The 24,918-nt window shown below is 40.6% G+C and overlaps 1 protein-coding gene across 4 annotated transcripts; it reads left to right on the forward strand.

Moving 5' to 3' along the window:
* Positions 1 to 130: 130 nt before the first annotated feature.
* On the forward strand, positions 131 to 20,276 carry LOC131458845 (potassium channel subfamily K member 4). Of its 4 annotated transcripts, XM_058628140.1 has the most exons (9): positions 131 to 223; positions 292 to 564; positions 10,460 to 10,592; positions 10,877 to 11,147; positions 14,515 to 14,629; positions 14,727 to 14,887; positions 14,985 to 15,171; positions 18,695 to 18,837; positions 19,052 to 20,276. In XM_058628140.1, exons 4-9 carry the CDS (start codon positions 10,959 to 10,961, stop codon positions 19,667 to 19,669), a joined length of 1,413 nt encoding a protein of 470 aa, XP_058484123.1. In that variant the 5' UTR covers positions 131 to 223; positions 292 to 564; positions 10,460 to 10,592; positions 10,877 to 10,958; the 3' UTR covers positions 19,670 to 20,276. The 4 variants fall into 4 exon arrangements, with proteins under 4 accessions (XP_058484123.1, XP_058484122.1, XP_058484124.1 ...); XM_058628139.1 differs by having other exon boundaries at positions 137 to 564; XM_058628141.1 differs by lacking the exons at positions 131 to 223; positions 292 to 564 and adding an exon at positions 6,562 to 7,052.
* The last annotated feature ends 4,642 nt before the right edge of the window (positions 20,277 to 24,918 follow it).

Genomic DNA, 24,918 nt, shown 5'->3' on the forward strand with positions numbered 1-24,918 from the left:
TCTGCTGTAATTCAAGTACAATTCCCTCCAAAGTATTCGATCAGTGAGGCCAAGTACTTTATTTTCGCTCTACACTGAAATCTTTTGGGTTTGAGACCAAATGATTTATTATTTTTTTTGCTTTAATTTCCAGGTATTTACATCGAGATATGTCAACCTACTTGGTAGATGATCATTTGTTGAGGAACACCAAATCGTTAAACTCAGACATCGTTAAACTCAGGTGTGTCCTGTAATTAGCATCACAGGTGTTTTCAATCAGTCAGTAATCAGTCAGTCTGCCTATTTAAGGTTGGAAAAGAAGTTTCTGTGCTCCCTGGACGTGGCCACAAGAGGAAAATTGATGACGAATAATACGAATGGTAACCGAAGAGCCCAGAACGACTTCCAAAGAGATTAGAGGTTGAACACTGAGGTTGAGGTACATCAATGTCGGATCACACCATCTGTTGCTGTTTGAGCCAAAGTCGACTTAATGGAAGACGACCGAGGAGGAGACCGCTGTGCCACAAAGCTTCTGGGAGAATGTCTTTTGGGCAGATGAGACACAACTAGCGCTTTTTGGTAAGTCACATCAGCTCTATGTTCATATATGTGAAAATGAAGCATACAAAGAAAAGAACACTGCACCTATTGTGGAAGCTCAGGTACTGCGGCTGCTCTGCTGCTTCTGGCACAGGGTGTCTTGAATCCGTGCAGGGGACGATGAATGTCTCCCAACTATCTGGAGCAAAATGTGCCGCCCAGTGTCAGAGAGTTGCTCCAGACAGCTGTGGCAGCAACGTGTGAATGTGTATAAAAATGCACTGCACATAGATGCACTGCATGTGAATGGCAAAAGTGTAGCGTCGAGTAGTTTCGAGTGCAACATAAATACAGATTTATCTAACTATTTTTCAAGTGTTAACTGAAGTGAGGTGGAGTAACCTTGTGTTTCCATACCAACCTGAATTTTCACACTTCTTGCACTGAATGTGACTGAATGACTCAGACGCTTCTCAAATCTTCTCGAGCAACAAACTTTTCACCAAGTTCTCCTTTTAATAGGCCGCTTTTCTCTCACTCTTGCGTTACATCCTTCTTTGTTAAGTCGACTTCCTCTCGCAGTGTAAAAGCTTTCTGTGTGCCTGAGGAGGGGGGGTCAGATTAAAGTGTAAATTAAAGTGTACTAAATGGATTTCTTGGCAAATCGATGAGGTGTAACAGTGTTCTGGAGCCTCTCTTTCAGACTGATTAGTTCTCCGCTCCGGGTTAATGTTGGACTGAGATTTGCCAGTGAAGTAGGCGGTGTCATCAAAGACTAGGCTGTGAGCAATAAAACAGCAAAGGGTTAATACTGATAATAGGTTGTTGGGTGTAAATCAAAGCTAATAGACTGGCATCACCTTTTTTTTTCATGTGCTATGTAGTCAATGAGAAACAATCCATGATAACGATGGAAACTTGCTTGAGCACATACACTCAAAGAATACAAGACCAGTGAAGAAGACGAGGTGTTCTCCTGGTGAGAAACTGCCAATACTAAAAGGCAACGAGAGATTGAGTATGTGCATAGAAGGCAAGACTAATGAAGTTGACAGTGTAAATAAAGAACGGTTATACTGTTTACATATTGCACTTTACACAAAGTGCCCCCGCTTCCCCCCTTGCTATGATACACTGTGAATAAGACGAATTAAAAGAGCCCATTTCCTGTTGGATAGTAATGAATGACGGATATGATGATGGAGAGGATTTTATTTTCCCTCATTCAAATCGTACAATCTTCATTAGTGGACTGTAGCAACTTTGGAGAACAAAGGAGGGGCTGAGGTACAGCCTGCTTGTCCAACGTGCCACACAAAGTGGTGGAGCGAGTCGTCTTTCAACTTGAAGTTTGTGGGTTTGATTCCCGGCTCTGCTGGTCTACGTGCCGATGTGTCCTCGGGCAAGACGCTTAACCCCAAGTTGCTCCCGACGGCTGTGAATAAGTGTGAAAGATGAGTGATTTAAAAAATGTTCTGCACATAGAGTGAGTGAATGGGTGTGAATGGCCAATCTGTAGTGTAAAGCAGCTTTGAGTGGTCTATATAATATAAGTGCTATATAAATACAAACCATTTACCATAATCCAAATAATCACAGTCATCAAAGAAAAATAAGCGTCAACCAAAAAATATGGCAAACCATAACCCGCTATCCCCCTATCCAATGTGATCATGAACTAAAAAAATGATATGTAACAATGCCAAAATATAACAATCAATGCACCTTGCTATAATAGAAAATAACTGGTAATTATTTCATGACTCCTATGTCATTTTTCTGTTATGGTTTCACACTGACTTGATAATCAAAAGTAAGTCTTAGTCTTATTGGGGGCGCCAAAACTGCACAAACAGAAACAGCCTGGCCTTTTAACACTTATTTTTCAAAAACAGAACAAATTCTTTCTTTACCGGACGGTTGGCATCCCTAACAAACCTTTTTAAGGCAAACCATTATGGTTACGTCAACTTTTATTTCTACAGCACATTTAAAAACAGCCAAGTTTGACCAAAGTGCTTTACCTATTTAGTAAGGTAAGTAAAACGGTAAAATAGTGACATAATAGAATAGTAAAATGGTAAAAACCACGTAGAAGTGTCCGGGTTGACTGTTTTTATCCTGGCCAAGGAGAAGAGGTGGGTCTTTTAAAAGCGATTTAAAATGTTCAGTGGTGGGGGCAGATTTAATTTCCCAATAAACTACAGTCGATAGTAACGCTTAACATGGGCATACACACCCTGCGTTGCAACATGTCCATGGATAAGAATTGAACTATGAAACAAATGTGACAGAAATGAAAAGTAAAGCAGCAGTGATTGTACCAATGGCAGCCATCTTGGAATCCCAAGCAACCCCAACATGGGATTCCAAAATGGCTGCCATACAAAACTGCTACTTATATCATTAATAGCACAAGTCTTCGTCTTAGATTATTAATATCCCATTTTCACTTTTGATTTCACAATGATGAAAGAATTTGGAGTTAAACGGGTACAATTAAAATCATGAGATCCACCTCCCGATATTTAAGGGAAAAAAAACCATTGAGTTAAAGATTCAGGGACAATGGATAACCGTTCAATTCTGGCTGGAATCAAACCCAACATTGCATTCATGCACTCACCAAAGAGACATTGTTCACAGTAAAAAAGAAAACTTAATGCCCCAAAAGCTAAAAATGGATGAATAAAATATCTGATTAATTTTCTTTATCACTGCTCAAGGGCCTTTTCTCTCCCCTTAAATTAGCAAAGTTGCTGACGTTTGCTAACCAGTCAATTTCCAGCGCAGAACTCCCTGCATCATCAAAAATAAATGGCAGAAAGTGATCTCACAGATACAACAAGGCTTAATTGAAAATAAAGTGCTCGTAATAACCGCACAGGACTAGTCCTCCTCCTCTTCCTCCTCCTCCTCCTCACGTTCCTATATGTCCACACCCTCCCACCTCCTTTTTTACTTACTGCCATCCTTCTTAAGCTTTAATTTTCAGATTGTTTGTCATCAGGTATTTTATTTCAGGGTAGCTTCTCATCTCAAATCAGACAGATCTATATTCCAAAATTCCGTCTTCCATTATTCTCCCTCCCACTGGACGGAAACTAAACTTCACCGCGAACTTAAAGGGCACCTGAAACAGCCATTTATCGACTACAAGTAAGGATTTCTACCTTCTTTACCAGAAATGACGTGTTTTAATGATGTGAAGTAACCTGATTTATTCCTGAAGCTGAATTTCTAAGTTATTTGAAGAGGTATGGCAGAGATTGAAGGATTTATGAACACTCTGTATTTGTTTTCCTACACTCTTTATTATCGTCCCTGTTTTCCACAGATATCTTTGGGTTTGAAAATGATGAGTGGATTAATTTCTTCCTCACAACAAGTGATCAGTCCTTTTTGTAATCTGTGAACCTTGCTCACACTGCAGTATTATAGAGTCATAAGCTGCAGTGGATCTGTGCTCAGCTGGAGCCGGAGCGCGCTCCACACAGATTGAATTTAAAAAGGAGCTAAATGTGTTTTAACACTTTATTTGTGTGGAGTGCATGAAATAAATGGAGTCTGGTACGGACGGATGGATTGAGTGTGAGCAGGAAGAGAAGAATGTGTCAGGTTCCATCTCGTTACAGATGCATCTAAATACATTACATCCTGATGTAATTGTCTAATGCATTATTACATCTGTGTTTATGTACGATGACTAATGCGACCCGTGTCAGTCTGTCAGTGGTAATTAAAATCAACAGTTTCAGTAATCTAATAACAGCCATTCAGTATTCACCACTTATTAACATCAACAGGCAACATCTTGACTTCTTAGGAAACCAGTGAACAACAACAACAACAACTTGTAATAGAAGCTGGAAGCAGAGGTGTATCAAGGGAGTTTGGGGCCACAAGCGAAAGGGTCCTGAGGGCCCCTACAAAAAACTGAAAGCACTAACTATTTCAATTATTTCCAATATCATAAAACAAGACAAGATATTCCTTTAATTGACAAGGTAGACATAGAAAAGAAATATGATATTTAATTATATGCAAAGAAATGTGCAAAATATACAAATACAGATAACTTTTTTTTTTTTTCATTGTATTCGCTTTTGGCAAGACTATTTTGAAAACAGAAAATAGCCACTTACGTTGTGGCTTTTGCATTTGTATCATGGCTAATTTGTGCCTAGCGGCAGAAAATGGCACCTTCCCAAAAAACGCTGTAAAAATAATATACATTCATATTTTTTTCCACTTTAAATTAGTCAATCTTTTAAAACTAACCTGAAGTATATGTATCAAATACTAATAAAATATTTGCTAGTATGTTTACACAGCTCGACTGTTTTTATAATCGAAAAAAACGCACAGGGGAAGCTTTTGACTGTTTTCTTGGTTTGTAATGTTTTTGCCAACTCAAGTGAAGTAAAAGAAAGTTATCTGTAGTGATGTTCCTGCCCTTTCCTGTGTAAGTGCTCCACTAATTTCAACACCACAATGTCTCCCATCCTCTGAACTGGCCTCCGCGTCTCATCTCTTCCCAGGTACGGCACAACCATTCACCATGTATTAGGTATCGACATCAGCAGCAAACCAGAACTTGATGCCACATTTGTCTGGTTTGCTGGTGATGTATTGGATGAAGCTGCATCTTGCCTTTGTTGGAAAGAGCTGTTCATCAACAGTAATGTTGACACTAGGTTTATAGCAGGCGTATGCTGTGGGTCTACAGCTGGATTTGGTTCTGATTGTGGTGGGGTCTCTGGCACAGCTGGCACAACAGGCACCCCCCGGTGTCGAACTATCACCAGAAAATATCGTGTGTTAGTATTTTTTGATTTTTTTTGATTGATTGAGTCATATGGACATTGAAAACTAGCATAAATAAAAACAAATAGCGGTAGCCGTGGTGACATCTTCAAGGGGCGGGTCAGTATTACATTACATGTCATTTAGCAGACGCTTTTATCCAAAGCGACTTACAATGGAATTGAGTACCATTAGCCAGGGGTGGAGTCGAACTTGCGACCATGATGTCTTTCCCACACAGAGTATGGGTCTTAACCACTGAGCCACTCCACCCCCCAGTATCAAAAAATAGACATATTACATCATTTATAATGAGTACGGTCAAATTGACCGCTATGGTAATTAAAGGTAGACATTCCCAGACCTTTTTTTGCATTTATTGTTTTAACAATAAGTACACATATTTAGAAAAAGTCAGGGTCCCATGGTCTCATATGTTTAATTTCAGTTATCACCCTAAATAAAAAAAAAATTAAAAAAACGGTCAAAATGACCCCCCTTGGTAGTTCTAGTGTTAAAGGCTAGTTTGTTTACACAACTCCACTGTTTGATTTATACTACAATAATTTCCATAAGATACATTTAAGGGAGAATTTGATTATAATTATTATTAGACCCTGAGATGGGTCAATGATTGGCAGAAACATTGATTTTGATGCATTGTAAAAAAACATTTTTCTGCAGTGTCAGATTTTTCAAAAAAATAAAACTGACTAATTTGTTCCTAGTGGCAGAAAATGTCACCTTCCCCAAAACAGCTGTAAAAATATTGTATATTAATATTTGTTATCTTTTGAAACTACCTCAGCCTGAAATATACATATCAAATATTAATATCTTTGAAATTAAAAAAAAAAATTTAATGACAAATTTGTTCCTAGTAGCAAAAAATGTCACCTTTCAAAAACAGCTGTAAAAATATTATATATTAATATTTTTTTTCCACTTTAAATGGGTCAGTCTTTTAAAAGTACTTCAGCCTGAAATACATATGAAATATTAATAATATTTTTGAGATTTTAACCCTTTTAAAGGCTAGTATGTTTGCCCAACTCCACTGTATTTTTAACCCTAATCTTAACATAGTCACAATTGAAATTTAAGCCCTAAACTTAACCAGTTCCTCATAAGTAAGTACCTCATTAAGACCAGGTTTTGTTCTCCATGAAGACTACTGGTCTCACACACACAGGCACACACATTTACAGAGGGACAGAAAGAGAGCAGCAGCAGCAGCAGTTCTGTCAGGCAGCTTGTGAGGAGAATGGGATATTGAGAGTCGGGTAAAGGGTGGCTGAGCTGTTTTTCCCCTGCAGAGTCGGCAGTGAAACACCAATCAGACCTCAATCAATCAAAGCTTTAAAACAGAAATATCAATAGCTGTACGCAAAGCTGTACATTGCACAAAGCCAGCACTACTTCACAATAGAAGTCACAGAGGGAAATAATGACATGCATTGTGTGGTCTTTTCTTCTTCTTTACAGTACAAACTCTTCTAGCTTTCATCCTCACCTCTGTTTTTACCAGTGCTGTGCTCGCTCCCTCTCTCACTCTATATAAAGTCGCTTTGATTGAGTATCTTTTTCTCTCGTGCACTCAGCAACAGCCCCACACACACACACGCTCGTGCTCACACTCTCCTCGCACACACGGCTGCCTCCTGAACTCATGAAAACACGACCATGCAGTGCCTTGGAGTCTTTTGATCCTTCATTTTGAGGTGAGCACACATACCCTGTACAGTATATAGGGGCTGGACTGTCAGGTGCTTCGCTCAGTGCCATACATCTCATGGACCCAGAGGGACTTTATAAACGGTAATAAAATGGGATGACTGGGATGGGATGAATGGGCTGCAGCAGCAGCGCTAACGGCATGGTTGGCACCTAATAGAAAGCTATATTATGATTTCCATTTGTGTAGTGCTGTGTAATCTGTTCTGGCATTGTGTGTTATGTCTGTCTGAGGTTGGTATAGACAGATAAACTGCATACTGGCTGCTTTAGTCTGGTCTTATAGGCGTGTTGGTAGACACTGGATGAAGAGTCTGCACATTCAGATTCAGTCAAAGTACACTTTAATAATGTATATAAAAATATGGTTCTTTGTGTAATTCATTGTTCGTATGTCACATGTGATGATCAAGTATGTATTCTACATTTTTCCCTCTGTCACACTAAAGCATTAGTTTGTAACTTTTTTTTGTTTTTGATGTTATTTCTTTGCCTCTGTTTGGGCTTTTGTAAACGGAAGCAATGTAACATTATTTGTATGCTGTGGCCATCTGTGAAGCAGTACTATCAGACCTGACTGAGGCAGCGTTTGTGTGTATACAGCAGCAGTGCAGGGGCGGGCGGGGACGAGAAGGGTTGATAGATAGATAGACAGACATAGAATGAAATGAAATTGTACATAACGTAAGGATGAGGAGTGTAATAAATATGTCGTAAACTGTAAAGTAGTGTATAGATTAAACGGTAGAGTGTAAACCTGCTGAACGACCAGGTTTTTCTTGAGCAGTAGAATTCCCTTCCTGAAATTCTTTGCGGTTTCAGTCGCTTCTCTTTTATGAGCACAATGTTGCTTTTGCTTCTGTCTGTCATGACTTGAGTGGCAACCGGTCGTGGCGTCACCCATGAGATTCCGAACTCTCGTTTTGAAGCCTCCAGAATTGCAATTTGTTCCGGGAGAAAAGTTCAGAGGCTTGTAGTCAGCTGTCAATCACACTGGTGTCCACTCATATGGGCCATACTTTCTGTTCTATTGAAGAAGACCTGAAACTAGTAACTGACATTGTAAATTATGGAATAAGATGTGTGTCAACACTTTTTAAGAAGCAGACAATTGAGCAAACAAAAATGAACCACCAAATCAAAATACACAAATTGCAAATAAAATATCGATTTAATCATTAAAAAATATTCTATTTTATTTGTTTGTAAATACACTTGCTTGTTTGCAATGATCCAAATTTTGTCTATTTTATGGTCCCTGACTTGTTCTTTGCGTTCCCTAATTTGTTCTTTGCGGCATGGTTTTTTTTTTGCACTTTTGACCATGGGCGGGTCTTAGGAAGCTGCTTGCTGATTGGCTACTAAGATTATTTTGTCAGATTTTGACGGGGAAAACGACATAGCCTTTACCGTGACATTTTTTACTTGTTATATAGTCTTACCAGGTCATCTTGGCCCTAATCCTAACCTCACTTCTTCTCCATGCCTAACCCTAAACCCTGGGGTGCTCTTTCCCCCAAAAGTGAGTTGTTTCTTGTACATGATATACTTATAAGCCATCTTTTCTACCACTTTTCTGAGATTTCTCTCAAACTCCTCTATTGTAGTGAAAACTTTGGGACTTCTAGCTTGGGGAATAGTTGCCGGCGCTGGCTTTTCATTGGCAGCCAGCCCTCAGTACATCACATCAGGCACCACAGCCCTCCAAAAAATCCTCAACCCACTCCAAAACACAGTAGCCAATCAGCAGACAGCTTCATAATGGTCCGAATCGCAAACAAAAAAACACAAACGAGTCAGAGCAAACAAAATTCCAAATAATTTGCAAATAAAAAGTGTATTTTCAAACAAATAAAATTCATTATTTTTGAATGATTCAATTTCCGTATTTTGATCTTGTGGTTCATTTTTGGTTGCTCAATTCATAAGGTGTTGCTTGCGTCGTGAAAAGTATTATAAAATACTGACACTAATCTAATTCTGCAGTTAATCAAGTGAAAAACAGGTGATTTTTTTTCCATTATTTTTGCAAACAGTGGAGTCGCCCCCTGGTGTCTGTTCAATATATTGCTATTCAGTTGGATTCAGTGTAAACACCAAGTTTTTGTTGATTTTTTTTGTTCCTTTTACTTCATCCTTTATTATCCTCCATTATCATTATTCATTAATTATTCTCATCTTTTATTCCGAGGGATAAGCTGACTCGATACTAAGTGATACAAATACTGGCCAAAATCATTCAATCAGATACTGGAAAAATAAATCTGATACTGTCATAAACAAATGTCTCCCATGCAGTGGGAGCTTTAGCTGGTTATAGCTGGGTATTACCAGCTAAGTTAATTAAAAGACATAAAATACTGTCTAAAATTGAGCTCGTTATCGGTACATGCTCAAGGTTGTGATATTGCTATCACATCAGACACAAAAAAGCAGTATCAGGTTATCCTCAGTGATGATGATGGTATTTTTACGGCATTACAGTTTAACGGCAAAACAGTTTTTGTTACATAAGATTGTATGAAAAGTGTAATCGACTGATACAGTACTCTGTATTTACTCAAATATGAGTATATGAGATATATACAGTATTCCGCAAACTGTAAATCACATTCCGCAAACTGTAATTTGCTCAATTTAGTAAGTGGACAGCTCCTTTGTTTTTACATTTTCCCAGCTGCTGTAAAACAGTTTCCAGAGTGAGTGTATATTTGCTGTCACCGTGTTTATTGCTGTAAAATTGGATCAGAACCAGTGGATCTGCTGACTAAAGAACTGCAGTTACAGAACTTCGGAAGACGAGAGCTTGTTGGTTTTCTGGCTTGGAGTCCAGTGATGCAGACAGAATTTGTTCCAAAAAAGATAAAGCCCTTCCCTTTTAAATAATTCCACGAGTTTCTCGGAGAGATCGAGTCTCCGACACATCTGTCGCTGTGTTCTTTGCCTCTCAAATGAGGATGTGGTCTTTGTTTGAGTTGAGTTAGGTTGCCAGGTTTCACAGCTATTTGGATGCCACTGCTCTTTAGCAACACCTAAAGGAAACTGATCCTAAGGCATTTGTTGCATCCAGAGATGAAAAACTCCTTGTTTTCTCATTCAGACCGCAGTAAAATGATGCCGTTTGCCCTGGTTTTAAATACTGTGTTAGCGTGCCCACGGGAAGATGCTATATAGCTGCAACAGCCGTCGTGACATGATATGTTTTTGAATTAGTCTGTGAAGCCAAGGTTCTAGGAATTCATGATACATCTTGTGTCCCAATAAAGAAAACAATCAATTGCCCCTCAACGTGACAATGTGTTGTTCTTATTTGACTTAAAATCACTGCGTGTGACTGCTGTGAACAGTGAATTCCACACAAATTCATCATGCATGTGCTCTTCTCCGTCTCTAGTGTCCCCTCCTCCTTCAGAGTGTGAGGTGGACGGGCTCCCCGGTGGTTACGGGTCCAGGGACACCATCCTCACACCTGCTGTTAAGAAGGACTGGAAGAGACGCAGGCGTCAGCACCTGAAACGTATCGACAGGTACGCGTTTTATGTGCGTCTGCCTGTGTGATCATGACACGGCCATTTGTTGTTGCCTTTACTGCTCTCCTTTTTACAATCACATCTGGTTTGTGTGTAAGGCCCGATCAAGTGACAGGTTATCAGAGACTCACTGTGTCAGCAGTGTGGTGATGCTTCAGTCTGATTGATTTGCTTTCTGTGCAGCTAATAGTCTTCTATACGGGGGGCATGTATGTGTGCAGCCCTCAGCTGCCGTCGGGCTCTGTGTGGTCAGCATGAAAACACTCATGTTGGTGTTTCAGCTGCAGCAGCTGGGATCCAGGCCACACTGAGGCTGGCAGAGGGAAACCGCAGCCTGCATTCGAACTGAGCGGACGAGTAGCCATGCGGTGCTCCACCCTGCTCGTTATCTTCACCGGGGTGATGCTGTACTTGGTGCTGGGCGCCGTGGTGTTCCGCACCCTGGAGACTGAGCGAGAAGAGGGCATCCACGTTCAGCTGCAGCACACACGCCGGGAGTTCTTGTCGGACTTCAGCTGCGTGGAGCCAGACAACCTTCGGTCTCTCATAGAGGTAGACACTCCCCTCACAAGAGCCACTCCTAATGTTCTGGATTTACTGATGAAATGTCACAAATGTGTTGCATGCTCCTCCCAATAGTCTTTCTTGAGCAGCTAAGATCATTTCAAATTGAGCGCCATTGTGAAGGGTAGTCTTTAAATCTGTGTGAGAGCCAATCAGAGACCTGTTTTTCCTGAGGGGCGGTCTGAGTTACTGTAGGAGATGCTTTTAGGCGTTTTTGTCATTGTATACTGACACCTAAGCTTGTTCATAAATCTGATATTCTCAAACTCAGACCACATTTGGAGGTGGTTTGAAATGCGATTCAAATCAGATTTCCACAGATGCGTCCGAGTCTGAACATTGTGGCTGCTCAAATTTGATTTGCATCACTCTTCATGCAGCCCCACCCCTTGCTGCACAGCACGGAACATTGCACTGTACCCCGGTGTCTCCTCCGTCACTGAGTTTCAAATGTGACATGATGATTGTTTTTAGTGCAAGATGATGTGTCTCCATTCCATCTTTCCTGTTTGAAAGCAGAGTCACAAAAATACCAAAATGTACCCACACAGATTGACTAGACTGGACGCAAATCCAATTTAATATCTTGCAACTGACAGAACAAAAAGTCATAAAAAGTCAAATAAAAACCAGACTTGCCTGCAGTCTGAATATTATAGTCAGCAGTGACTGTACTGCGTGCACCCCCTGCTTTAGAATTCACAGAATTCATGGCTGCAAGTCCATTTTTAAATTGCAGGCACATAGGATTTGCAGGTCTACTGCTGCCTCACATGATTTCACATGATTTCAAACACCATAGTCACAAAATAAAGAAGATGAACTTAGCGGTGGAAGCAGTGGATTAATAATTCCTGTATGCCATGATGTAAAATCATTGGTTTTCTCTCTCTTCCTTGTTTTTCCTCTTGTCGCCATTGGCAGCCATGTTTCCAGTGAGAGCACGAGTCTGAGTCAAGTTGGATGAGTCAATACCTCACACAACCACATTTCAATACTGTGCCTCATCATGTTGTGACCATTTACTTTCATTTTGAGTGAACTGATGACATGTATCTTTCCACTTTCACTGGGCCCTATCCCTACAGATTAATTGTCACCGTGACACTGTAGTTTCAGCGTGTTGTTTACACATAAACAAATACCAAAGAGGATCTAAAGCTTAGGGAATGATAACATTTTGGTGCTAAAAATACATTTTGGCTGGGTGTCTGACAGATACCTGGCACTGCTTCATATTTATACTCACTGGGATCTTTCTCTGACATTGACAATACAAAGTATCACAATGAATATTATTTGTGCGTCCCAAAGGAGCGTTTGTGTAGTGTACCATGTTGGATCTGTGACACAGTGGGTCGGTGTGTATATAGACTGTGGGGCAGACACAAGGTGTGGTCAGAGCAGCTCAGTAGTGTTTCAGTAAGTGAAAGCTGAGCTCATTCATTGGCTGAATGCTATGATTCCACCAAGTCTGGTCTGATTCCAGCAAACGCATTGTAAATATTGTTTTAACCTGCAAAGTCATCTACAGATAGCAGCTGACAACTTTAAAAAAAAACAAAAAATTCAAAATACACTCAAAAACATTTCATGTGTGTTGAGACGGTTGTTAGCATTCTTAACTAGCTCAAAATAAATAAAAGATGTTGAGCATTTTGATTAAAAAAAATTCAAAGCTTAATGCAAAGCATGTCCTGCCATTCCAAAACAAGGACTTCCATGCTTTGTCAAATTATGATCATTTAAAAACACAATAAACACTCATGATTTGATGGTATCTTTTATTAGTTCCTGTTCAAAAAATAAATAAATAAAAATAAACCTAAAATGACACCAAATTAATGGCAGCCATAAGAAGAGAAGTAATGAAGTGGCAGCTGTTAAAGGGTCATTCTTTAGACGTCGTTCTGGGGGTCAGGTTTCACTCAACAAGTGTCAGCTGCTGTTTCAACAGGTCTTCAATGGACTCAAAGTCCCTCTTTCCACTGTTCACATCCTGAGTAATGTGAGATGTTAGACGCTACACTACTCAATGTCACCTTTGTACAGTTGGACATTTTATTCCACTGGCTATTAATGTGTAATGGGTCATGTGCCTGGTATTGTGACACAGCTGTTGGTCTGTGTGTGTCTACTTGTTGTATATCAATACTACATAAACTAGTATCTTAAAAGTTAACAGCAGACTGTGACTGTTAACTTAAAATACAACAAACATTGTCTGATTCGAGAATCTCCGAGTATTTTTGCTGCTTTCTCCGTTCAATTTTACTGTTCAACAAGCAGGTTACTAACAAAGAGGGTATTACCTTGGACTTTATAGGAACGCATGCTTGTCATTATTTCAGTGTAAACAAAGCATAAATTGAGAGTTATCAGCAGATGAATTGATAGTTGTAGAGCTTAAATCTAGTTCAAAAATAAAAGTGGTCAGGCTGAATATTTGTACAGCAATTTGGAGTGCTCTCGTTTATGGCTCTTTTCTTACCTCCTCCCCTGTTTGATCAAATTATTGCATTGGAATCTGAAATGGTCAGAATTATGTGAGAATCGTGTTTTTCTGGTCCCAAATAACCCTAACCCTAACCCTAACCTCTGATAAATTCTCTGTAGTGGTCAATGTAGACGTAAGCTGAGGTGAAAAGCATTTATCCTTTCACCCAGACTTTTTTTTTTTTTGTAATTGAATTAAAATATACAGCTAAATAATTATGTAGCGTTTGAAGCACAAATCTGATGTTCCTCAAATCGGGGACAGGCATATGCAGTGGTGTGACTCAAACTGACACAGCTCTGTCTCATAGATCATATCATCTCGTTAATGAGAGGTAATAATGTTTGCAGTCACCATATTCTGTCCCTAATCCATCATATTCACCTTTCAGTTTGGATTTAACAAATGTCTTGAAGTGCCAAGAGATGCAAAATGGTTAATTGGATCAGGCAATTGAATTATCTGTGCTGGCAGTGGTTCGATATACTTCAGACAGAATGGAGCCGGTCGCAGTTGTACATCACCGGTGGCCTCTTCGTCACTGGCAGCCAGCTGTCGAACGTGACCATGCATTTTATACATCGTTTCTTTCTCCGCTGTTGAGGAGCTGCAGCTCGATTTTAATGTAATAACACGAGTGATCTCTGCAGGGGAAATAAAAAGTCGCTCATCCATGTGTTGGATTTTGAAGCGGTCAGCATCTAAGAGATGAAGCGTGTATACAATTTTGAACACAATTTGAAATCACTGATGGGTTCATTTATTCATGTGTGAAGTCGCCTTCTAATCCTTCTTTATAGTTTACAATTTATTTCTATAAACTAACCAGGGAACTCTCTCTCTACTGTCCAATCCCAGGAGGTGGTCGATGCCATCGGTGCAGGTGTGGATCCTATCAACAACACCACCTTTGTCAGCCAATGGGATCTAGCCAGTGCCTTTTTTTTCTCAGGGACAATCATCACAACCATTGGTGGGTATCTAGTACAACCCTTAAAACCTCTAAATTAAACATTTTGACTGGAATATGTTCCCGGATTCTGTCTTTAACCTCTGACCTGACATTTCAGGTTTTGGAAACATCTCCCCAAAGACAGAAGGAGGCCAGCTGTTTTGTATTTTCTATGCCCTGGTGGGAATCCCATTGTTTGGTATCCTGCTCGCTGGTGTCGGAGACCATCTGGGTACTGGGCTGAGGAAAGCCGTTGCCAAAATAGAGACTCTCTTCCTGGTCAGACCATAAACTGTGCCGTGTACTCTTTGCTTGCACTTGATGTAAATCTATTTCTTTTTTCTCATTCCACTGTGTTGTTTCGCTCTGCTGACAGAAATGGCGTGTCAGTCCTACTATTGTGCGAGTGATCTCCGCCGTCCTGTCCATCCTGCTGGGTTGTCTGCTCTTTGTTGCAGTGCCCATCCTAGTTTTCCAAGAAGTGGAGCAATGGAGTCTTCTGGAGTCGGCCTACTTTGTAGTCATCACCCTAACAACAGTGGGGTTTGGAGACTATGTTGCAGGTATACAGTACTATAGTAGTAGTAGTACAGTACTATTTAAACAAATGTCTGTTACATTCAAACCATTGTGAAACGAGTTCACACAATGCTGTTTAAGCCGATCAGCTCCACCCGTCTGTTTTGCTGTCGTGTCACCCAGCACCCATTCTCACTACATGCGGGCATGTGCCATTCACAGCTGCTGCTCCTGCACCACACAGCTCCAAATTTCCTGGATGCAGTCTGGACGTTAAAAGACAGATATAGAACACATGAGTTAGAGAGCAATGCGGAAACAAAAGCTTTAAATATAGAAGGCAACTGCCTGCGACAAATATTTTTGCTGCATTATCTCAACATTAGACAGTCTCCTCTGACCTAAGAATGTTTGTAGTTTGTATTGCTCGGTAAACTACTCAAGTTCAAGTTTTCTTTGCACCACGTGGCCAGCCTGTTTACCTCACTCCTGTAGATTGTCTCATCGCTGTTGTTGATGGGACCCACCACAGTTGTGTCGTCCGCAAACTTAATGAAGAGGTTGGAGCTGAATGATGGAGTGCAGTCATGGGTCAGCAGAGTGAAGAGGAGGGGGCTCAGCACACATCCTTGGGGGGCCCCAGTGTTCAGCGTGATGGTGCCGGAGGTGTTGCTGCCTGTGGTCTCCCCGTCAGGAAGTCCAGCAGCCAGTTGCACAGGGAGGTGTTGAGCCCCAGCTGGTCCAGTTTGTGGATGAGCTGCTGGGGGATGATTGTGTTGAATGCTGAGCTGAAGTCAATGAACAGCATTCTAACGTAGGAGTCTTTAGTCTCCAGGTGGGTGAGGGCTGAGTGGAGGGCAGCGGAGATGGCATCATCGGTCGAGCGGTTTGACCGATATGCAAACTGGAAGGGGTCTAGGGTGGGGGGGAGGGCTGACTTGATGTGCTCCATGACTAGCCGCTCGAAGCACTTCATGAGGATGGGAGTGAGTGCGATCGGACGGTAGTCGCTGTAGCTGGAGGGAGACAACTTTTTCGGGACCGGGATGATGGTGGTGGCTTTGAGGCACGTGGGGACAACAGCCTGTCTCAGTGAGGAGTTGAAGATGTCGGTGAAGACATCTGTGAGCTCCTCAGCACAGTCTCTCAGGACACGACCAGGAATGTTGTCAGGACCCTGGGCTTTCCATGGGTTTGTGCTTCTGAGGGATCGCCTCACACTTTCTGGGGATAGCGTCAACACCTGGTCGTCAGGAGGTGGTGGGGTCTTCTGTGCCGGGGTGCTGTTGTCTGCCTCAAAGCGAGCGAAGAAGTCGTTCAGCTGGTTCAGCAGAGAGGTGGAGCTCACACCCCACTCCAAAGCTGTTTGTTTTTTTGCTGGAGCGCCCACACTAGTTGATCTTCATTTGTATTCACAATTTCCTACTGTAAAATATTCATTCAAAAAATGCCAGCTAGCTCCAGCTGTTTTCATGTTACGGTTTAAATACAAAGGTTGTAGAAAGGTATTCATATGAAGAAGATGTCTTCATATTAAGTGATAAGCTATTTTACTGCAGAAATTAAAAAACTGTCCTCATGGCAAATTTCAAACTTCAAATTGCAAATGCTAAGCAATTTTACTGTAGAGACAACTGACTTCAAATGACCTCAATGTGACAATACTGTATACCAAGATGGGTTTATTAAGGCAGGGTTTATTATACAGCTGACCAGAAGGCCTCATCAGAGGTCAAACGTTCTAATTGTGTGCCCATCCCTTTCCTCTTAACAGACACTTTAATATCATTTACAATATACACTCAAAGCTCCATGTGCACCACAACTGACAGCTGGTCATCATTTGCCATCCTTTGATCAACAAATGAATTAGAACTTACTTAGAACATCTTCCTGTTTATGCTGAAGAAACAAAAATGCCTCTACTCTTCTGTGCTTGTTTTTTTTTTTTTTTTTTTTTAAACAAATTTTCCCTTTATTGTTGAATTTATCGATTAGAAGATGAGTTGCTGGGTATGATACAATTTAATTAGTCATCCGTAAGTATTCCAGTCGGTTGCAAAGCATTAAGATCACTTAGCACAAACAATTTTCATTTAACATCTAAATTATTCAGAACATTTTCTCTTAAGAAGTGAACTATTGATTTAGCTGCTGAAGGCGACGTCCTGACGTCATAGAGATGGAGGGAGGGAGGGATGGATGGATGGATATGCTGCGTTAAAGTCCCCAACATGTGTTACTTGAACACCAGTAGTTGTCACAGTTTAGCACGTCCAGGAGAAGAGGTATCTCCAACACTGAGTTCTTTGGCCGTTCTTAGAGCTGTCTTTTTTGGGGAAATGCCAGACCAATATTAACATTAACATATATTGACTTATTTCTCTCTCCTTGCGTAAAGACTGTCACCTAGGGTGGATGCTCTGAACTACTTTCCTACCGACTGTACTGGTGCATTGCTACCTGTGAAGCCCTAATCATAGCACAGGGCCTTTCCGAAGACTAAGAATGAATAGGTCATAGATATGAGAGGGAAATGTTAAAATCTACAAACAAACATTTGAGCATGGCTTATTAATATTGATTCACTCATTCATTATCTACCGCTTTATCGTCCACATGGCGGTTGCGGGTTGCTAGAGCCAATCCCAGCTGACAAAGGGCAAAAGGTGGGGTGCACCCTGGACAGGTCCCCAATACCTACATTGTATGACAAACAGACTGGGTCTCAAATCTGGTGTGACTATGGCTCAGTGGTAGAGTAAGTCGTCTTTCAACTGGAACTAGATGTGTGATAGAAAATGCACTGCACATACTGTAGATGCGCTGTATGAATATGTGTGAACTGAGGGGTCATCAACAGAAAAACGCTATATAAAATACAGACCATCTTTGCTGCAAGGCAACAGTGCTAGCCTCTATACCGCCATGTGGCCATACAGGATCAGGGTCAACTGGCTACCGAATCAGAGGCCTCGAACACAACGCGCATCATCATCAGTGTCATCAACTCCATCACATTAAAGTCATCAAGTCGTGACCTAAATTTCTGAACCACTCAAGTTAATTAAAAAAAACATGTTCATGCACTGTCATGAAGGTTAGGGTCAAACCCAAGTAGTACTCCAAAAGTACCCATAAGGTAAGTGTAATACTTTCATTTGAATTTTTTTCATGCCGTCACATGCCAGCACTGACTGCACGCAAACGCACTTTGATTTTGGTTCTTTAAGTTGTCTTCAGTGTAAGACAACTTCAGATGACACTTGAGTAACTGCTAGGATGACAGACACTGTTGTCACGACAATGTCGGGTGGGAGTGGCCACGTGCACAGTCACATGGGTAAGGGCATGTCCTTCAAAATGAAAGGATCATCATTCAAGAAAGATTGCTCTATTCTATATCTATAAGATATATAGTATATATAGTGTCTTGTACTACACCATATGGAATCAAGCATTTGGATGCCTGACCATTACACAAACAGGGACTGTAATGACATATTCAAATACTAATATATTGCACCTTCAACTGAGTGCATGTTGTCATCCTGTGTTTTCTCACAGGAGATTCTGGCCTAGCAGGGAGCGACCACTGGTACAAGCCTCTGGTGTGGTTCTGGATCCTGCTGGGTCTTGCCTACTTTGCATCTATCCTGACTATGATTGGTAACTGGCTGCGGGTTCTCTCTAAGAAGACCAGAGCTGAGGTACTTTGTATGTTGTATGGTCTTCCATCAAACGCTCCAACAGGGAGGTTACATTTTGTCGCTGAGCAGCATAGCCCAAAAAGTAAAGGATGGATTTTGGGGATGTGAGTTATGTCCCAAGGATCAGATTCATGTGTTGTTTTGTTTGAAATAATTGTGTTAACCTTGTGAGACAGTTAAGTGTATTGACACACGTTTCGTCCTTTTCTCCCAGATGGAAGAACTACGAGCCCATGCCACTGACTGGACCCAGAACATCCAGAACATGTCAGTGGATTTTCGCATTCCAGGAAAAATCGATGACCCCTTCAAACGCCGCAGGAGAAAGCGCCGCCATGGCTCCCGCAGTCATGGTCACAGTGTATCAGCCACAGGGGCTCCTGATGGGAGAGAAGTGCAACATGAGAATGAAACAGAATCCGGATCGTACTCCTCTTCCTCCTCTTCTGCCTCCTCCAACGAATCAGGATCTGGAACAGAGACGGACTCTCAGGTCACTCAGACAGAACGAGTGCCTGAAGAAAAACCAGAAGAGAGCGTAAAGGAGGAAATTGCTCCTAATCCCCACCTGTCTCAGCCTCTGGACTACTTTGGGGAGAACCTTGCGTTTATTGATGAGTCATCAGATGCTCTGAGTGGTAAACTACATTTGGACCCACTGCTGGATTCATCGCAAACCAACTCTGCTCGCTCCCGTCAGCCAAAGAGGAGACGCCACAGGCGGCCTGTTCCACAGAGAAGCTCCAAAAACAACAGCTCCGACCCTGACAAAAAGGAGCCCAATGGAAACACCACACCCGTTCCAGATCTACCCCTGAACCTTAAGGTTTGAGCGAGGAGCTGAAAGCCCTCTGCTGCAACAAGATTCAACGTGAGAGAAGTTTTGGAAAAACCTGACCCAGGAGTCCTCAGCCTTGCAATTTATTTGTGTATATGTACTGCTTACTTACAGACACTTAAGATGAAAACCTATTGCAGATGCCTTAGCCACTTGTGGTTTGCATTTAATGCCCTTTAGCATGTGAGTGTGTATGCCTTAATCAAAGATGATGATAAGTGTTTTTATATGCCAATGTTCCCTTCACTTCACGAGGAGCTACTGCTCTCTACTGGGCCAAGAGAGAAGTGCACCTCCATTCTCTCCACATGAGGGCTCCCTGCTTTTTACTAATACACATCAGAGCAAGAGGAAACAGAGATGAACGAAAACCCGTTTGGCCAGAAACGTAGCACAGTAATGTTGCTGTTAGTTGGAGACTGTTACACTCTACTCCTGCCAACAATCACACGGGTATTAAACAGGCTCTTACATGTTGTTGGTTTGCAACATAACTTTTCTAAATGCCTTGTAAACAACCATAACATTTGCATTTTGATGGCCAAATGCATTAATCACACTGTAACTGCAAACGTGTAATAAATATTTTGAAGTAAACACAGCGCCGCGTCGTAAGTACGTGCTTTATGAAGATTATGGTGGATGTGAAGATAGTTGCGTAGCAATAATTTTGACAGGTTAGTGTCAGTGTATCATCTGCACCTGGAACCAAAGTTTATAATTTTATGTCAAGACAGGCAACAACAACACTGCACTAGTAAAGTGAGATGGCTGCAAACAAGTAGGAGTACGACGGAGAACATAGAGAAGAGTCCCTGTGAAACTTTTCAGTAGTGAATTCTACACGCGTCCTCCACACTCCTGCTGTATACGCACAAACACTCCCTCAGTCAGGTCTGATAGTTTTGCCTGACAGGAATCTGGGAATGTTTGCAATAACAGGCTACACTGCAGCAACAGATGCAGCAAATGTATCCCACCCCCTCGTGTCACCTCTCTTATCAAAGTAATGTAAATGCTCATCTGTTTGGGCAGCTGAGGAAACATGGCAGCTCAAGATGGCAACACACGAGTCTGAAGTACATATAAAAGGCTGATTATTAGGCTACTAAAAAGCGAACCATTTTTATTCTACAGCAATTACACACTTGCACAAATGTACTCGTGTGTATAGTATATTCTATTTCTGTCAATAAACCCTAAATGTTACACTCTGGTCCTTTAAAGGAAACACTTTGCTGGACATGCGGTCACTGTGGCAGTGATGAAAGCCATGTTGAAAGTGTTTTTTGATGAATTTTGGTCTTTTGACTGGCCCAGATTTGGAATCTTTGGCTAATATCTCTTCTGATTTTGTCTCCCCACAGAAAAATGTGTTACTCACCACATTGCTAAATTTGAATGACTAAAAAAAAAAAAAAAGCTGTTAAGTGGTCAAAGTCATGTACCCTGGAGGAGCTCCGGTGAACTTTGCAGTCCATTTTTGGTCACAGTTTAACACAAACACAGAGCTTGTTTAGCCACAGTCCTGCGCTCTGTCTCCCTCTGTCAGTGGCACTGCAGCCACACACCCGGAGTCTGTAAGGCTGACTTCATTTCCTCAACTTTAGGAATTTAAGGAATTACAGCATTTGAGGAGGGGTTATGGCAGGACTATTCAATTACACACTCAGTTGGGCCGCAGGTGATGACAAATTTAAAACGTACATCAAAAAGTGCATTTTAAAAATAAGAAAAGGACTAGCAATATACATATTTTGGTCATACCTGTGCGTAAAAAGGTGCATAGTATTAGCTATTAACTATTTTACATTAAAAATAAATGTGTTTGTCATCTCAGGGGCATCTCAAAGTGCATCATATCAACAAAGGTGCATGATATTAGCATTTGTTTCTCTTTGAAATAAGATAAACATGTGTCATATATGACCCACAGACATCAGTCAATCAAAATCACAATTAACAACTTGCTTACATTATAAGGTGCTTAAAGAATGACGGGAATAACCTTGATGTGTCTGTATAGCTGAGGATTAGAACTGCATTAAGCACAGCTTTAGCTCAGATATATCCTTGGATGTCTGCTGCAAACGTCTCCCTTAAGGTCATTGAGTCACAGTCTCTGTCGTGTTCAGGTCAGGGTCATGACCAAGACGCTCCAAAATGTGTATTTTTAATAAAAAAAATAGCTTCTTTGTTTGTTTATTCTTTAGAATAGCAAATTCAAAGTGGTATGGAATAAACTATTTGTCCTGACCTATGGAGTCTGACCCTAAATGATTTTTTTTTATTTATTTGGACTATGTCATGTGACTGCCTTTTTTGTTTACCTAATGCTGAATCATTTTATTACATTTGTATTTTTGCTTGTTGTAGCGTGTGCAGTCCTGCACATTATGGCTCCACCTTTTTCATCAAGACACTACCTCTAACTTCTGACTCACATCTCCAGTTGTCTTTCATGACTGGACTTTATAATCCAATTAGCTTTTGTTGCTGTCATTTATTACCTTGATTCACAAATGCTTGTAGGAACCAATTCACTGAGTGTCTGAATGATGTTGTTAAAACCCTTTAACACACCTAGACACATTCTTGTGTGTTTTTTTAAACAATGTTAACTAAAATACTCACACTAACACACCTACACACAAAAATACTATATTGAAAACCATTCAAATCACTATTTCATGACAAAAACTTGCCAATTTAAGGGTCAATTCATTAATATTTCATATGTATGATGAGGACTGATAATATATAATATCTGATAATAATTATTTATAGTTATTTTGTGTTAAAGTGAGTATTTTATTAAATGTATTATTATTAATCTGTTAAATTAAGAATGCATATGAACAAATGTTTCTGCTAATCTTTCATATTAATAACCAGGCTGCACTAATCAAACCAAAAATAGTCCAGGTTGCATGAAGTTTTTAGACCATACAATTAAGGTGAATCATGACAAAAATTACATTTTTTAAAAATTCATTAATATTTGATATGGACTGATTTTTTTGGTTTAAAAACAATAAAAAAATTATACACTTTTTATACCTTAATTTTGGTGCTCTATGTGTGTTAATGTAACAGTTTGAAGGCGCATCTAAGGGTTAATGCAGTAGATACCGCAATAATACAGTGCTGTTGGTTTTAAAAACGTGAACCTACCTTTTTAAAAAATGCATGAATCCATACAAACAATTCTTGGCAATCAATAGAGGAGTTGTTGATGACAAAGATGAAGCCGTAGCCACCACAGGTTCTAAAAGAACAGTAAACAACAACAGTTGTTTACTGATTATTATTTGAGAAAAGATAAACTGACATCAAAAAGAAGGCTTACACAGGATCTGGCACACAGGAAGGTCAAATGCAAATGAATCAACCAACTAAAAAGACACAGAGGCACAAAGAGAGCTGAGGGAGAGCAGAAACCAAAGACACGAGGGAGGCAGAGGACACAGGTGAAACACAGCTGGGTGGGGCAGGACGTCACAAAAGAAGAGGAAAAACTAGACAAAGACAGGACAGGAAGTTGCACACACAACCAGCAGACAGATGCGGTGAATTATATCAAAAGAAACCAGGGAAATAAAGAAAGGTCCATTGAGTCTCTTCAGTTGAGCACTGAGGGGAAAGTGTTTTATGATTTAACGATGAGGATAGAAAGCACTGCCAGACCTTGTGGAGAATGGCATGTGCTGCAAGGCTTGAATAGCATTTTGTACACGCAGTACTGTATGTACTGTATAAATGCCCTTCGTTTTTATCAATATAGCCCTATCACTAGCTCTGTGGCTCCTCAGTTGACCCGTGTAAGTGATACTTGGCTGGTAACTCTACCTTGGTGTTTCAATCTGGAAAAAGGCACCAAGGACAAACGTGGTGCAATCTCAAATTGTGCCTGGAGCCATTTTGTTTCCTGGGTTTTCGTCTTCTTTTCTGCGGTGAGTTCTTTCTTCCGTCAGACAATATCTGATTGACGAAGCTTGAAGCTACTGCTTTCTTATGATTCCCCAGTTTCTCTTTAAGGTAAATGAATACTTCTTCTTTTTTTTAATCTTTGAATTTAGCCAGCAGGGGGCACACACTCACACATTATCCTCCGTCCAACAACCTAACTGTACAGGGTGTTTTCAAACATCCAGGTAAAATTCACCGAGACACAGTATATGTAGAATTGAAACTGTTTAGAGACCATCTGAATGATTTAAATTAAAATAAATGATAGCCTGTTTTTTTTCTCTTTTTCTCTCCCTGTTGCCGCGTCTTTATGGTAAATAAGAGAAACTCGCAGGGATTATGTGAATGTTCCTCTGTCAGGTCTTTGGAAATGTGACACTTTTCTGCAGGAAATACAAAAAAGGAGAGCAGCGGCGCTCTGGCATTGTGAACAGGAAGTCAGCAGACAGTGATGATGTGCAGTGGCAGTGGGTGACCTTTTACTGGAGGACACACACTCAGCTGCTATAACGTCATCAGCACTGCTGCTGCAGTTCCCCCAAGCTGCCACTAGGAGAGCACATAATTGGCAGTATTTTCTTGTATACAGTATATAGTGCTGATGTAGACTATACACTCCTGACCTGGTGTTAAAGGGAAAATCCATCTTAAAACAATTTACATATGCTATTTTTTTTCAAGTAAGAGCAGAGACAAGTGTTGGAACTAATCCATAATGGATATTTGTTCTCATTCACATGTGGGCAATATGCCTGTAAATCAAATGATTGTTAAAAATAAACTATACATATGCCTGCAGTCATTTCAGTGAATAAATGACACTCTAAAAATGATCACATCAAGGTGCTATATTCAATTTAGCAAATAAATTAGATGATACATATACTCATTACAAAATGAGCGTAATAATTGTATTTTTGGATGAATATATCCTTTACATTTCATACTAAGACATGGGAGCATCTAAAAAATGCTGCAGCACAAGTGGTAACCTTGAAATCTTTTCATTGTGTTCCGTTTCCTTTGTGGTTATCTTATAACCTGTTCATCCACTTGACAGCTCTTCCCCCTATAATATAACACCACTATCACCTGGCACTGCAGCCTGGATATGGTGATTTTCTGTCCGTGCTGTTTATCTAATAACCGTACACTAATAAGGTGGCCCCCAACTCCTTTTGTGGCACAAATGCTTCTTGGTATTTATACATCAGCTGACACCTGTCCGGGGTCATGACCTGCAGTATAAGAAGCACCACAGGGTCCACAGCAGG

This window comes from Solea solea, chromosome 4 (genome assembly GCF_958295425.1).
Source record: "Solea solea chromosome 4, fSolSol10.1, whole genome shotgun sequence".
Classification (NCBI taxonomy): domain Eukaryota; kingdom Metazoa; phylum Chordata; class Actinopteri; order Pleuronectiformes; family Soleidae; genus Solea; species Solea solea.

Bases quoted from the DNA above. Each gene is read 5' to 3' on its own strand.
- LOC131458845 (XM_058628140.1), top strand. From the start codon at position 10,959: ATGCGGTGCTCCACCCTGCTCGTTATCTTCACCGGGGTGATGCTGTAC. The intron at 14,630-14,726 runs GTGGGTATCTAG...CTGACATTTCAG, and splicing joins GACAATCATCACAACCATTG to GTTTTGGAAACATCTCCCCA. The intron at 14,888-14,984 runs GTCAGACCATAA...CTCTGCTGACAG, and splicing joins AAATAGAGACTCTCTTCCTG to AAATGGCGTGTCAGTCCTAC.